Source organism: Pseudorca crassidens, chromosome 13, assembly GCF_039906515.1.
Source record: "Pseudorca crassidens isolate mPseCra1 chromosome 13, mPseCra1.hap1, whole genome shotgun sequence".
NCBI classification, from domain to species: domain Eukaryota; kingdom Metazoa; phylum Chordata; class Mammalia; order Artiodactyla; family Delphinidae; genus Pseudorca; species Pseudorca crassidens.
In genome coordinates this window covers 77,437,332-77,453,112 of record NC_090308.1, presented here as the reverse complement: position 1 = coordinate 77,453,112, position 15,781 = coordinate 77,437,332, and the positions used below count along the sequence as shown (strand labels likewise).

At 43.9% G+C, this 15,781-nt stretch overlaps 1 protein-coding gene across 6 annotated transcripts in view; it reads right to left on the bottom strand.

The window, feature by feature from the left end:
- COL12A1 (collagen type XII alpha 1 chain) overlaps positions 1 to 13,697 on the bottom strand; it is a 114,533-nt gene extending 100,836 nt beyond the window's left edge. For 3 of the 6 annotated variants that reach the window (XM_067702755.1, XM_067702758.1, XM_067702759.1), the window contains exons 1-5: positions 13,396 to 13,697; positions 10,102 to 10,209; positions 2,820 to 2,936; positions 857 to 1,000; positions 367 to 426 (exon numbers count right to left, since the gene is read on the bottom strand). In XM_067702755.1, the coding sequence (XP_067558856.1) occupies positions 367 to 426; positions 857 to 1,000; positions 2,820 to 2,936; positions 10,102 to 10,174 (394 nt within the window). In that variant the 5' untranslated portion in view covers positions 10,175 to 10,209; positions 13,396 to 13,697. Of the gene's footprint in view, positions 1 to 366; positions 427 to 856; positions 1,001 to 2,819; positions 2,937 to 10,101; positions 10,386 to 13,395 lie in introns of those variants that run through there. The other 3 variants (XM_067702756.1, XM_067702760.1, XM_067702761.1) reach the window with 3 other exon arrangements.
- Between the last annotated feature and the right edge of the window lie 2,084 nt (positions 13,698 to 15,781).

Below are 15,781 nucleotides of genomic sequence, written 5' to 3'. Positions count from 1 at the left end.
CATGCATCCCTGAGCTACCACCTATTTCTATAGTTTGTCTTTGAGAAAGGAGTTAAGTCCAGTGATGAGCTTTGTTTTTCACCTACTGCCAAAATCCTGCAGGGGAATTTGGACACACACACATTTAAAACAGCCCCAGTCAAAAGAATATTTAGTACATAGAATGAATGGTTAGAAAGTCAGAACGTAGGCGTTACAACCACTTAGTCATACATTACTATTACGTTGCCTGTACTTCCTGTAGATAAAGCTTACAGAAATTAATATAGGAGTGAGATGAAACTATGGACCTAGTTGGAACATCTCCTTTAGATTACATTTATAAGTTCTGCAAAGCCAAGCACAAATATTAAGGGAAATGCTTACTTTGTATCTCTGTTTTTCCAGGTTTCTTCTCCCCTGGCTTTATCGGGCCACCTGTTTGAACTGAATCAAAACTTGATTATTACAAAAAGAAATGGACCCATACAACTACTTCCTAAGAAGAAAATAAGTATGTGTCTTTCAAATGTATGGTCCATTCCCAGCTGGTCAGAGAATACAGCCAAATAAGCATTCCCTTGCAAATATCATTATTTTTAGGGAGATTTTAGATACATTTCAAAATGGATATTAACATTGTTGTCGGGCAAAGCCTAATGTTTTTAACAGTTTTCATTCATAATATTCCCGCTGTTTCCAGAGACCAGGATTATAAATCAGGAATGAATTATTCACAGCTACTAACATCTAGGATCATTGAAAGAATAGTTAATATGGATATAAATTAACTCTGCATAACAACAACTTAAATTTGAAAGCTGGAGAAATCTTCTGCAAAACATAAGGTATAAAAGTACTTTAGATGTGTGCTTACTTGTTAATTGGCCTATAACTGGTACACTTTCTTCTACTTCATCATATGAAGTGATTGTCACCACATACTCTATTTCAGGTATGAGCTCTGTTAATAAAGTTTCAGTGGTACTAGCTGCAAGGGTAAATTCCCTAGTGGGCCCATCTGAAAATATAGAAAGAAAAACATCAGTGCAACAAAACTTTTTTCACATATAACATAACATATACTCAAAATCTGAAAATTCAAAATACACATTTTTTTTAGAATACCCAAACATTATTTTTTACTGCCTTCCAAAACAAACATTTTGAATTCTAGAAATTCAATAAATGGACTGGCATTGCCTTTACTTGTTACAATCATATTCCATATTTGTTTGTGGACTCAAGTATTCCTCTAGATTAAAGATATACCAGAATATCAAACAAAAATCTCTCATTATTTTTGAATATTAATGGTAGACAACACATTTTTTTATAAATTAGAGATAAAGCAGAAAATAATTTAATTTTAAATGATGCATTGGAGGAGAGCACTGAAAGAAAAAGAAGGGCTGAAAATCAACTCAAAGACAACAAACCCCATAGGCAAAAAGGAACATCTACTGGGAAACAGCATCCTCTTCTACAGAAGTGCATCCTCCGTACTCCAGCGGCGGATGGGAGCATACGCTAACGGGTAACCATGGTCCTCTGAATTGACTTAACTAGATATCAAACATTTCAAGGTACAGTGTACTGAGCGTTTCCTTATATACTGACAATTATGTACTTCCTTCTAGATTATGATAATGCTCAATTCAATCAGGAAACACAGTAGTTCCTAGGGACTAAGTGACTTTTAAAATTCTTAAACATATTAAATTTTCATCAAAACATAAATAATCGAAAAAGGTAACGAATGTAAAAGAACCCTGAGAAATGCTCCAGGTTTACATGTGGAGCATTGCAGAACCCACCAGGGCCCCCATGGGAAAACAAGACACCAGGGCTCTGCTAGGTTTTTAAGGTATAGGAGTCAGTCATTGCCAACATCTGGAAACCAGATGAACTCTTTTTCAACTGTTTTTCTGCTTTGGAATAAATGAAATAGTTAACGGCAAATATATCTGGGAAGAAAATATTCAAGGAATAAAAAGTAAATTCTTGATCGCTTTTTAAGTTCTCAGATCATATGGGAGAAAAATACAGCTTCCCAATTTCCTGATAAACCAGGATTTAAAATCAGTGGTATTTTTTAAAGGCCACAAGTATGTAAACACGGCTCTGGTGCTAAGTCATGTTGACATCATCTATCGCTTCTGTCAGCCAATACAGACCTCTTCCTACCACTTGGCCAGTGCTAGTAAAACTGGTTATTTTCCCATTCCACGTTAGAAATAAAAGTTAATCAACAGAGATGGGTTCTCCACACTTGGGCAACATCACGAATACTAAAGAAAACTTTTGAGAACAAGCAAAACAAGTTTTCTTCTTTCAAAGACTCTTAGCCTTAGGATCTACAGAATCTATCTAGTAAATCGTTGTCTTCCATCATGGCAGCTCACCACCATCCCAGAATCTGTGTCCTGGGTACTGAAGTGTGCAGGACACTGGGCAAGATGTAATAACTCACTTCATCACTTGTCACTTGAAGTGTTGGACAGATTAAGTGATTCAAGAAGAATGTCAAGAAGTGATCATTCTATTTTATAAAAGCAAAGATTACCAGCAATATTCTGATGGGGGGGGCAGTCTACTTTTAGTAACAACAGCTTAGCACAGCAAACCAAGTTAATAAAGCTAACACTACAAGAATATAATAACGGGTCCTGGGCTGGAAATCTGGAGATCTGAGTCCACCAAATATCTTGCGACGTTAGGTGAACCCCTCAGGTTTTCTAAATCCTGGCTTCCTCATGATGAAATGGAAGGAGGGGAAAAGATCAGATTATATCACCTTTGATGTCTCTGTCCTAAAATCCCAACATGTCAAAACTTACCCGTTGTGGAGTCCACTGTTATTTTGAAACCCACAATTGGATCAGGTGGTCTTGCCCATGACATATGAACAGTATTTTCATCTATAATTTTAAAATTCAAGTCTGAAGGTGGGTCAACTGCAAGAGAGAGAGTTGATATCAGTTACATTTTCCAATGTCACAAAACGGTCAATTTAATTAATAAAGAATTGTGTTGAGCAAAGCTTACTAAAATTGTCTTTGCATAAATTTGTTTCCAACAAATATAAAAGATATCTTGTTGGACGAGAATAAAATTAAAAGCTGACAAGATGTGACAAAACATCAGAGAGTATACATATTACAGAAGACAGCACAAAACACTTTGGATTCTTGAGTTGCTCGGTCATCCAAGAATGGCCAGCAAAATCAAGCATAATAGAAACATATTTGGATACAAGTACATATACAGGTACAATGAAATCACATATAATAACCACATATGCAAACAATTCACATAACAATTAAGGAACTTTCGATACATGCTGAGTGCATTTTGAATAAGCATGCCAAATCACAACCTGCTTACAACCACAGAGGTTAAGTGAGAACACTGACATAATACATTTTTTCCATAATGTGGAAAAGGATCAATGATATTTTGGTTCATTCTCTGCATCATTGCCTTGTTATTAATTTTTGTTTGATAATTCTCAATCTGTGGCAGAGATGAAAAATGTATTGAAATAAAAAGGAGGAATCATGGGAAATTTAGCACTGTTATGTCTCACAAGGAAATATACATTTAAATGTATATTTGTATTCATATAGACCAATGTTCAAAAATAGTAATAAGGGGTGTCAATCAGTTATAAGTATATAAAGAGTGATATACAGATGTTTATAAAACTAACAAACATTCTGCCTGTTTACACCAATTTGCTGTACGTTTGCAAGGTGTAAACCAACACTGTTATTTTCCTTTGCAGCAGGTATACTCCATACTAGAAGTGGCATTTTAAATTAAAATGCCAGTATGGTCCTTTACAAAACAATGGTTAATTATGAAAAGACAACATCAATGTATATTTATGGACATTTATTTACAGAACTTAAAGAAAATAGTGAGGAAGGATCAGCCATCTGAAGACACGACTGCGCATAAATCTTGGAGAAGTCAATGACAGGAATAATTGAAAAGTACAGAAAGCAATAGTTTACATACAAAACTGTACAGCATCATGCATGTGTCAATGAAATGTTGACTTGTTTTTAGTTTCCCACAATGAATGAAAGCCTCCATGTACAATAGTCGTTACACAAAGACATTCCAGAAATATTTTATAATGATATTCTCTCTGCAGTGTTCATGCCTCATCATGCAGCATTGTACTGACTCACTGTCAGTGCATGGTCGATGCATTAAAAAGTATTACTCTTGAAGCAGGTCCACACAATAAGATGACTTTCCGCCATACTCTTCTTAAAGTGTTTCGGATTGAAAGTATTCCTGGTGAGTCAGAATTTTTGTCTCTCTTTTGAGAGATTACAGTCTCCTTTTAGGTTTTCCTAAAGGTCAATTGAACTATAGCAGTAGCTTTGAGACATGAGTCATAGAATTGAACTGGGGTTAGGTATTTATGTAATATTAATAGCACATTTTAATGGAAATTATACAAATTAAGCAAACGTTTGCTTTAATGAACTGCTGCTTCCAACTGTAGGAGATGGCTTTTTATTCTTATTGGATACGCTAGTAATGGAATGAATGTTATTTTCTTACTATCCATACACAGGCAGTGAGATTAGACTATTAATCTACATGCATAGTTTAATTACTCAACATTCTACTGTCTGTAACCGTTTTGCGAGGTTTACTGGCAGTCATCACTTAGTATAACAAGCATGCAACAGATGTTAATAGGACAATAGGTATTAAGAATATCATTATAAAATATTGTTCCAGTAGCAATGGCTCAGGACAAATTTAATGCAAAGGCAGAGGCAACTGGCCTGAGCATGCTTTTAAAAAAAATCAGTACATGGAAAAACAGTACCACCAACCTTGCAAGGAAATTGACCTGAAGCAGCAGACATTAGGTTAAAGCTGCTGAGGGGCAGCAGCCGCCCACCTTGTTGATTTCCAAATGACCAGGATTCCAGAAAAACTGAAAAATTGACTGTTGGGAAAAGTCTTTAACATTTCAGAGGACTTTAAGGTGTTTATAGAAACTCAGATGTGGTACTTGGGGATCAAAAGTAGGAAAGAATGGTCGACCAGCTTGTGTACAACAGAGAGCCCTTTCCACTTCTCTTCTTGCCACTTTTATCTCTTGTAAAACCTTTTAGGCTTGCCATTCTGTTTATATATTTTGCTTGTTTGTCTCATGAAAAAAGATAATAAAGCAGGTGTGAGTGTGGACCCCTGTCAACTTGAATCAATGTGAAATGTATCTTCATTAACTTTGAAAATCTTTTATTTTATATAAAAATAATTCACAACTGCCCTTGCATTGTTACAAGCAGCGTCTATGCAGATGCCAGAATATTTCTAGGATGAACTACCTACATAGGGATCATGACTGTAAAGACTCATAGTTGTGTAGAAGAAGAATCTGAACGAAGACAAAGAGAAGTAAAATTATAAATAAATAAGATAGCAATCATATATATTCATAAAACTGAATACTGATAGTGAAGAAACTAAAATTTTAAGTATTCATAACACTAGCAGTTTAAGTTCATATTTATGAATAATGCTTTTTGTTATCAAAAAGCTATGCTATGAAAACTGCATTCTGCTGGTATCTTCCTTAGATAAATTGGCAGGATTTAGGACTTTTTAGGAATAATTATAGCTAGCACTTGCTGAGTGTCTCTTCTGTGACAGGCAGAGAGCTAGTCACTTTATATATTGTCTCCTTCTTTTCTTATGATCACCCAGAAGAGTGGCCTAATTATCCCTGATTAACAGGTGAGTCAGTGAAATTCGCAAGGGTTAACACAGCTAATAGGCAGGAAAACTTTGATCCCATAGTCTGACTCCAGAGCATACAGCTTCCTACCATATTTGCTTAAATGTAAAAAATAAGAAATATTTGAGTGAAAGATTAACTTTAGAAACCAATATTGATATGTATTTGCCTATTAAAATATACATAAGTATTTCTCTATAAAAAAACCTTTATTTGATGCCTGGTCAACAATCAATATGTGCTATTCAGACATCTCCAATTCAGATACAGATAGAATTTGGTATATTAACTTTACAACTTGTTCAAGCAATTTTGAAACCAAAGTATCTACCTTGATATATAATTTTTTCACAAAACATTGTTTTTAATTGTGGCACCCAAGAGGAAGACATAAAAGTTTACCCAGAGGTGGATGGATGGATGGATGGATGGATGGATGGATGGATGGATGGATAGATGGACGGACAGGTGGGAGGAGATTAGTCTAGTAAGATTTGGCAAGTGTATAAAATGTATTAAAGGTAAAGGAAAACTGAGAACACACTACTAAAATATCATCTTGATGAACTAGTAAGACCTTTAGTCTAATCTTTGTGATGGCAACACTGAGAAGGGTACTACCTTAATGGCAGAAACCTTGAGAAGTACACAAAGTGTGGTTTTACTATATTCCGTATGCATTAGTTTAACTTTTCCTTCCAAAGCTAGTATAAATTTAATGATCTCTGCCATGATACAGATACTCATTTCGTCTGTGTTTATAAGATACCAAAAATAAGCAGTTGAAAAGTTAATATTTTAGACAAGTAATAAATTATTCTGTACAGATTACAAAATGCATCCTTTCATGAAACTGACTGGGTCGACCCGTTTTCAAGCAAGAAAGCAGCACAGTGTGGGCAAACTAGCACGAAACCAGGACTAGAAGACCTGGGTCTTGTCTATGCCTTGTCCCTAGGCAATCAGGTTAGTTGACTGAGTTATTCAGCTTCTCTGGTCCTCATTTTCTCATTTGGAAAATGAGAGGATTAGAATAGATGATCTATAAGTTCCCATCGAGTTTGAAATTTCTGTTAGAACATAAGTTAGACACAGGAGTATAGAAATATACATTAATTAGCCTCTTAACCTAGATGTAAGATAATTAAAGCTTAAGACTTCAACTCACTCATGAACTAAAAATATCCAATCGTTCATTATATATTATGAACTACAAATCAGACTTACTAAAATTACAACTCTATTTTTTTTACAAAACATATGTCCATCTCAAATTCTAGATTAACTAGAAAGGCGTCTAACTCTCAGGGAACACTGGCCATTAATCTTTAAATGCAAAGCGTTAAATTTTCTAAATGGCAATTTACATACTGTATGATACAGGAACCAAAAATAAGTTACACATTGTAGATCTTACAGAGCACTGGCCAGGTTATAAGGTTAATAAAGTCTATGCTGTAGCTAAAAATTACAAATATTAAAAGCAAAAAAAAAATCACTTTCACTCTTATTTCTATGGAACAAATACTGTATTATGAAAAACAAAGTTCCTTGTATAAGTAAGTAGAAGAAAACAACATGACAAAGGTGGTACCCCTATAAAAAAGGAGCAATGCAAAAAGTGAACGCCAAAACCTTTTAATTAAAGGTATTGAGCTTTCAACATATAAAAAAAAGTAAGTAGAAACTGACTGGAAAATAGTATGAATACAAGAGTACAAGCATGATTTACAAAAGGGAAAGAAAAGTAGCAATGGCTACTTTTTTTTTTTTAATGTACCCTTTTTTTTTAAAACATCTTTATTGGAGTATCATTGCTTTACAATGGTGTGTTAGTTTCTGCTGTATAGCATAGTGAATCAGCTACACATATACATACATCCCCATATCTCCTCCCTCTGGCGTCTCCCTCCCACCCTCCACAATGGCTACTTTTGAACTAAGATCAAAATAACATATCAAGAAGCAGGGCTGCCAGTTGAATTTGTGAAATGTGCCATCAGAAATACTTCAGAGAAATTCTGTTTGCAGCCCATTGTCCCCAGAAGGGCCTTGGCCACAAACTTTGTTAGCCCTTCCCAGGCTCCTGGGGCCACTTAGTAATTAACAGCCGAGCTTTGCTGTCCAGTGCTGGAGCCACAAACCACACGTGGCTATCAAGCGCTTGAAATGTGGCCAGTCCAGATGAAATGTGCTGCAAGCATAACATACATACCCAATTTCAGACTTAGCTACAAAGAATGCAAAATATCTTACTAATAATTTTTATATTGATTACATGTTTAAATGGTAATATTATGGATATATTAGGTTAAGTGAAATATGTTATAAAGATTAATTTCTCCTTATTCTTTTTCCTTTTTTAATGTCATAACCAGAAGATTTTAAGTTACATATGTGGCTTGCATCTGTGGCTCACAGTCTGTTTCTATTTGACAGTGCCAAACTAGAATAAGGCCCCCTCCAAATAACAGATCTTACAAAAGGATCATTATTAAATGCTGGACTAAGTGGGTGAGAGACAAGAAGAGAAACAGCTTAAGAAAGCAAAAGAAAGAGCTGTATAATGTGGAAATAAATACAAATCTAAAAGATAAATTATGAGAAATACGGAAACAATCAGTGATGTAGACAGTAAAATGTTCTTTTCAACTGCACTTTGCTAACCAGCCATTATCCAATTCAGAACTGATTTTTTTCCATTTACATCATTTCCAACCCAATTCTTGTCCTAAGACTTCTCAACCCTTTCTGATTTTCAAATAACTATTTTCTTAATGAGCAATAAATATGCCACTTTAGTGAATTATCTAAAAATATCTTTAGTAAGGCTTCCAGAAGTTCCTCAAGTGAAATTCCTTCCTAACAACGACATAGAAAGGAACATTAAAGGCAACCTCAGCTGAATATTACTTCACAGAGGCCACTCTGAAAAGCCTCTACATTCATAAAGTATTAATCAGATAAGAAGAGCCAGCACGTTTCCCTCACTTTTCTGAACAAGCCGTACATTCTGAAGACTCTCTGCTTTGCCCAATCTTAGTCTTTTGTACCTGCAGTCTCAAACTAGAGAATCAAACACAATAGAAAGTTTTTGAAAATCTCAGTGTGGTCATAAAACAGCTCTCCTTCCCCACAGCCTCTAAGAAACACAACCCACCCCCCGCCCTACCCCCCTTCCACACTGACCCACACAGAAGTATTGCTCTCCTCCCTTAATTTCATCGGGGGCATTTCTGCATTGGAAAAAAAGTATACATTTCTTAAGATGTCTTTTATGGTATTACCCCATTTACCTTGCAGAACAATAAATCTAGTTTATCAGGTCTCCAACGATAACTGAGAGGACACAGAAGCCCCTCTTGGGTCAATATACAGAAAGGGCTTGTTCCGCGAATGCTGAGAAAGGAAGGCATCAAGTGCACACCGCAGCAAGCCTAAAACAAGGTTAAAACTCTAGCAGAAGTCCTTCGTTTTCCAAGGGCTGGAGCGTACTGAGCCGTTTTGCAGACCCTGAGGCTCTGAGACCCATCTCCGAACCTCTGAGCGACTCCGCACTCAGGTCTGAAGCTGAGGGAAGGAGGGAGGGGTAGGTGGTGCCCGGCTTGCCAGGCGCCCGCTAGCTTCCTAGCTTGAGAACCTTGGCCCAGACCCAACCTGTTCGCGTGGGGCTGGGGCTGGGCTTGGGCCACGGGTCTCGTAGCCCAGCGAACCAAACAGAGACAGCGGCGACCTCGGGCCGCGAGAACACACCCCGCGTCCCGGATCTCTGCTGGCCCGCCAGTCCCCTGGGCGGTTGGGCTGCTACCTCATTTGCCTGCACCGCCCGCCTAGCCGACTGAACTCCCCACAAAACACACAGACGCGCAGAGCCGGCTCTGTTGGAGTCTTTTATTGCGTGCTGTCACCGAGGTCGCAGTCCCGAGCCAGGTGCTAACCAGCCACGCGCACGAGCGAGCGCGCCCGCGCTCCGGGGCTCCTGGGTACCCCCCCCGGAGGTGTTCGTCCCGCAGAGCTGAGTGCAGCCGTCGCCCCCTCCCGGACGGCTGGTCCTCTCGGAAGGCGGCCGTGTCGGTGGCAGTGTGGACAGCACACCGCAGAGACCAGAGCAAGGAGAGCACACAGCACTGTACGGGACGGCTTAAGCAGAATACGAAAGAGCGAGACCTGAGAGCTGGGAAATGGACAGACCTCAGAGAAGGGGGCGTTTCTCCGAAGGAGAGAAACTCCGGGAGAACACACGAAGCGCAGAGAGAAACACAGCAAGCAACAGAGACAAGAAAGATCTGCTTCTTTCCTTTCTAGACTTCTGCATGGTCACGGGGGAGAAGGAGGGAAGAGCCTTTTACCTTCTGCCTCAATGGAAGACAGGAGCAGGGCCGCGCCCAGGGCGGCGAGCGCTGGGGGAAGCCTGGTCCGCATGCTCGGCCTCGGGGCTCAAAGCCGCATGAAGGGATCTGCGGGAGGAAGCAGTGACGGCGTCAGAACCGGGTCCGGGCAGGCCGGGAGCCAGGTTAGAACTGGAGCCTGGACCCGGGCCAGAACCCTACCAGATCTGCCTTAATAACCATAGGGCCCAGACCAGCATATAATGGGCCTATTGTGAAGCAGTGTAAGTCAAGTTCATCTGCAGCAGTTTAATCACGGGCACTAAGAGAGAGTTCAAGTTTAAAGCGGGTCCTGTTTTCCTGGAGGCTGGCCCTGCTTAACATCCGGGGTGAAGGCCTTACCACGCCCCACATAACTCCATCCCCCTGGGTGATGGCTAATTCAGAGGTCATCTTTTCCCTGACTCAACCAAATGCCTCTTCCAGCTGGGGGTTTTATTTGGCCAGCAGTTTTTTCCTAGCTGCTGAACTCTTTAGGTAACGGTACTTTAGTGGTCTTGGGGTAATTTGGAAAAGTATAATAAACCTCTTTTACTCTCTTTTTTTCTTCATTTTGTTCTGCCTACAAATACGCAGCTCTTGAAGGTCTGACATGGATTATACAGAAATATGTGCAGACCAAGAGAAACCTGACCCCCTGCTAGCTATGTTATCTTCACAGCTGATAAATCTTTTACTCAAGATGAGGGGAAAAAAACAACTCTAAAATACATCATAAAAAGGGAAAGGCAATAGAAGAGACAAAGCACTCCTTCCTGTTTTCCCAGGACTTTTTTTTTTTTTTTTTTTTTTTTGCAGTACGCGGGCCTCTCACTGTTGTGGCCCCTCCCGCTGCGGAGCACAGGCTCCGGACGCGCAGGCTCAGCGGCCATGACTCACGGGCCCAGCCGCTCCGCGGCACGTGGGATCTTCCCGGACCGGAGCACGAACCCGTGTCCCCTGCATCGGCAGGCGGACTCTCAACCACTGCGCCACCAGGGAAGCCCCTCCCAGGACGTTTTTTAATAAAATTCTCAGTAATAATTAATCTTCTCATTTAACTGTTCATTTATTCCAGAAGATTACAGGCTTATATGCTCAGGAGGAGAATACATTCTACACTGATTTTTCCTGATTCTGTAACTAGGTTATTAATTCTTTAAAGACAAATAGTCTTATTCGTCTTTTGTGGTTCCCAGCACACAGTAGGTGCCTAACCTATGTCAGTAGAAGGAAATCTTCCAAAATATTCTAAGGTCCAATTCAGAGACAAAAGCTACTAGCAACGAACTTAAAAGTGGGGGGGGGGGGGCTTCCAGAAGCAAAACATAAAAAGAGAATTGATTCTGAGGTACATAAATGATTGTAAGACAACACACCAGGCCTCGTGAAAAAAGAAGTCATGCTTGGGAATTCAAAAATGAGCCACAGGTCGAGCCCTCTTTGAGAAAAGAAACTGACAACCTCCAACCGTGTCTTTCCAAATTATTGGCACAATGTATTAGGGCAGCTTTCCTGGACCTGAGTGTAAATTGCATTTTAAATGTCTGATGAACGGGTGTGCCAAATTGCCCGGAGCTCATTTTTATGAAGCCAAGATTAAACTTTTGTCGCTGCTCTGGGGATCCAAGAACTCTAGCAATTTCTTTCTTCCTAATTAACAACTCTTTGACATTTCTAACCCTTTTCTAAATCAATGAAAAGCAAGAGGTGAGACTGGCCCATTGTCCCATCATCTGGCCTTAACTTTGCTATAATAATTTCCAACTCTGTTGGCAGTCATGCTCGAGAAAAGTTAAAGGCTAACAGTCGACCCAGCGAAAAACCGTGTGCTGCTTTTTTTTTTTTTTTAAACCTCTTCGCTAGCTACAAAAACCTGAGTAGTGGAAGGGCTATTGCCTGGGTCTAGAGCGCCACCTATCGGCTACCTGACTCAGCGGCACAAGGAATCATGCCTCGGGGTTATCTGAACATAGAATCAGTTCGGCCAGCCAGCCAGGCATTCCACCCATATGTTAAAAAAAAAAAAAAAAAGTTTTATCTCCTTTTAGCCAAAATATTTATATGAATGTTTAGCAGCACTTCATTGAGCACTCTCAGACATAAAATCTGAAAGCGGCCGCCCCTACGTGGCAGCGAGGATTCCCTCACTTCACCCTCATGTATGAATACGAGTCAATTGCGGGGGTGGGGAAAGGGGTAGGAGACTTACGGGATTCATCTCCTCTTGCCAACTCGTCCCCTCCCCCCTCTCCGCTGGAAAAGGCCAATTCCTTTAACTCCCTTGTCAAAAAAGGAAATGACACCCTCACCCCTACCCCGCGGGGTGCCTCCAGATCCCCTGCGCGTCACCCACAGCAACCTTGACATTCGTTACCCAAGGACCGAGTTTAGCGCTCATTTCCTTTCTTGCCCCGTCCCTCCCCAGCGTTCCAGCACACTTCAGAAGGCCACATAATCCGGGGTGATTTGGGGGGAAAGGGGTCCCAGAAAGCCCCGTAAGGACCCTACGGGTGCCTCCTTTGCTGTACCTCTTCTGCTGCCTGGCTACAGTCCCCGCTCCGTAAATAACTCTCTGATCCCTACCCTCTTTGGATATGGGATGGAAACTCCCCCAGAGGTTCCACGACCCTGAGTAGGGCGTCCACTTATGCACTGAGGGGGAGAGGTCGGGGGAGGGAGCTGTCTCCAGCAGCTGGATAAAGTCGGCCAAAGCTGAGTCCCCGAGAGCTGAGCTGACCCACCATGTGGGATGCTTTGAAAAGCTGAGAAAGGAGCCAGATCACTCGCCCGGGAGTCTGTCTCCGGACGCCACACACACCAACGCAGCCTCGACGAGGGGCAGAGCCCTCCGCCGGCCCTCCAAAGAATTCCGCGCCGTGCATCGCTAAAACACCTTCCCTGCGCGCGTGCGGCACCGCGGCAGCCGCGAGGCCCTGAGGGACTGGCGGCCCCAGGAGCCGGCGCGCCCTGCGTCAATTTCAACGAAGCATCTATAGACGAAATCCCTCCACATTCTGGCACATCGAACGGGGTGCCTTACGCGCGCACAGCCTCCCTGCATCAGCTCTTCAGAAAACCTACAATTCTTTCCCCCTCAATGACACAGACGAATCACAAAAAGCTCAGAATACCCGGCAGATCTCAGGCACAAGTCCAAACGGTCCCCGCTCGGGCTCCTTAGTGGCTTAGAACCGAGCAAGGAAGAGGCTAGAAGCAAGTTTCCCTAGTTTTCTTTGGAAGGGACGAGGTGACGGGGCCGGAAGCCGGACCGACCTGAGGCGGTGGTGACCGAGGTAGCGGCTGCGATAGCGGCTTCCCGGCGTCGTAGAAGCCGGCCCTCGGTGTGGCCCCCGCGCGCCCCGGCAATCGGCGCTGCGCTCCGGGCGCACCTGGCGGCTGCCCGGAGGTGGGCAGCGGCAGGGCCACCGGGGCGGACTTGTAAGAGAAGGAGGATCCCGGGCGGAGAGGCGGGAGCCTCAGGGCAGGCGGAGACGGCCCGGGACCGCAGCTGCCGGCGCGCGGACGCGTCTGGGGCGGCTCGCCTTCGTCGAGTGGGAAGAGGCTCCGCGCCGCGGGCTACTTAATAGAGGGCTGTTCCCAGCTCTCAGTTTACTCGGTTACGAAACGCCTGAGAAGGTGGACGGCTGCCACGGGGTGATGTATGCTCCTCCGGCGGTGAAGGAGGTCTACTTTTGGGAACGTGTGCATACTTCGAGCATTCCTTCTGCGTGAGGTGGCGATCGCCGTAGTAGCAGTGCCCCGCCGGGGAGGAGGGAGGGGGGCAGGGAAGGGGGAGGAGGAAGCGGGGAGGGGGACAGCCGCAGCCGGGTTCACTGCCAAGGGAATCCGCTCACTCCTCCGCTTGGGGCGGGCTGGGGAGCTCGGGTTTCCCTATCCGTGCGATTTTAATAAATTTATTTTTCTAAATTAAGAACGATGGGAGGGAAGTAAGCGGCTCTCGTTTTCAGAACTGCGAGGATGCGGCTGACCCCACCCCATCATAGCCCCATCCCCCATCATCGCCACCTACACCTTCCTCCCCTTCCGTCCTGGGTGCACTTAAAACCGATTTACAGGGTTTCCATTAACTAACTGTCTGCGCACGCGGCACGCCTTCTGTCTTTTTCAATCTCCGGCGATTGGAAACACGGATGGTCGCCTGCGAGGGGCTCAGAGAGGGGATGGCTTTCCCAGTCCTGTCTTTCTCCCCTGGGGCTTCGGGACGGAGCTGGGAAGCTTAACTGGAGCCAAGAGAGAGGGCAAGGAACGCTAGGAAACCTAGGGATCCTCAAAATTAGAAGCCGCTCAGGAGTTACATCCACCGTAGAAATTTCTCACTTGGGCCAGAGCAAAACTTGGTCGCGAGTCGAGGCTTCGGAAGGAAAGCTCTGCCCTTAAAACGCCCCGGGGTCAAGGCAACTAAGGGGAGTCAGTTTCCCCCCGCCCCGCACTGCTGGGAACTGGAGGCCAAACGCGGGGCTGACGTTCTGCCAGCACCTTCTCGAGGTCTTGCCGCCCCTCCTCGCTCTGCTCCACCTCTTGGCCCTGAGAGCGGAGCCTGGCACTGAGGGTTGCCAAATCGTACTTGACGCACCGGAGGAAGCGCGGGGATCCTACACTGTGGCATCAGAAAACCGCTTTACACACGTCTGTGCGCTCAGCCCAAGTCCAGCACCTTTTGGCCTCTTGGAGCCCAGGGGTTACTCCCACAAATTTAAGCTGCTGGGGAGGGAGGAGGGGGCCGGAGGGGAACGCAGGAGCGGCCTCCCTGGAATTCACCGCCCGCAACACAGGAGGAGGTCGTGTGGCCAGCGTAAACTTCTTTTCCCTATTTGGTCTGACATCTGCTAACCTGGCCTTCCCTTCACCAGGCGCGACCTACGAATTTGCCTTTAGAATGATGAAAAGAACTTGCAGGGCCGACGGTCCCCTGCACTCCGCCCCACGCACAGGCTGCTCCAGCGAAAGCCGAAGGAAGCCTGGGAAAAGACTGGAGGGAGAGAATGGAGGAAAATGGGAATCGCCACCTCTGCACATTCCCCGAGTACACACGGCCCACTCGAAGTCTAGCTGGGAGCTCACACAAAGAGCCCACACACGCACGATGCATAGCCCTTTTCCCCTTCAAACTCACCCCCCGACGCCCCAGGCGTGAATAACACGACGGGCACACCCCAGCGTGCGGTGATCACCGGGGTAGCAGCCCTTCACCTGCACTCTCACTCCACTCCCCTCTCACAGACGCACGTAGGCGGGTGGCAGCCTCGGGGACAGAGCGTGGAGCAAACAAGTCCCGGCAGCCGCCTTCCGGGCACCCATCAGTGCTGCGCCGCGGCCTGGAACCGCCACGGACTCCCCTGGGAAATACGGACTCCCCAGGGAAATCCACACTCCCGTCTAGAAAAGGAAAACTGCTTGCACGTCAGCCCAAGCTGGCTGGAGTTTGCATTTCGCCCAGGTGGGCGTGTGTGTGTGTGTGTGTGTGTGTGTGTGCGCGCGCGCGCGTGCGCGCGTTTTCTTTATGTACTTAAAAAAAAAATTGTGATGGCGGTGTTGACTAGGAAGCAACTTAACTCTGGGTGTTGATATTCTTGGTTTAAAAAAGAGTTCTCCCCTGCTGATTTGATTCAGAGCCGCAAATGCATCTGTCAGCCCGGGC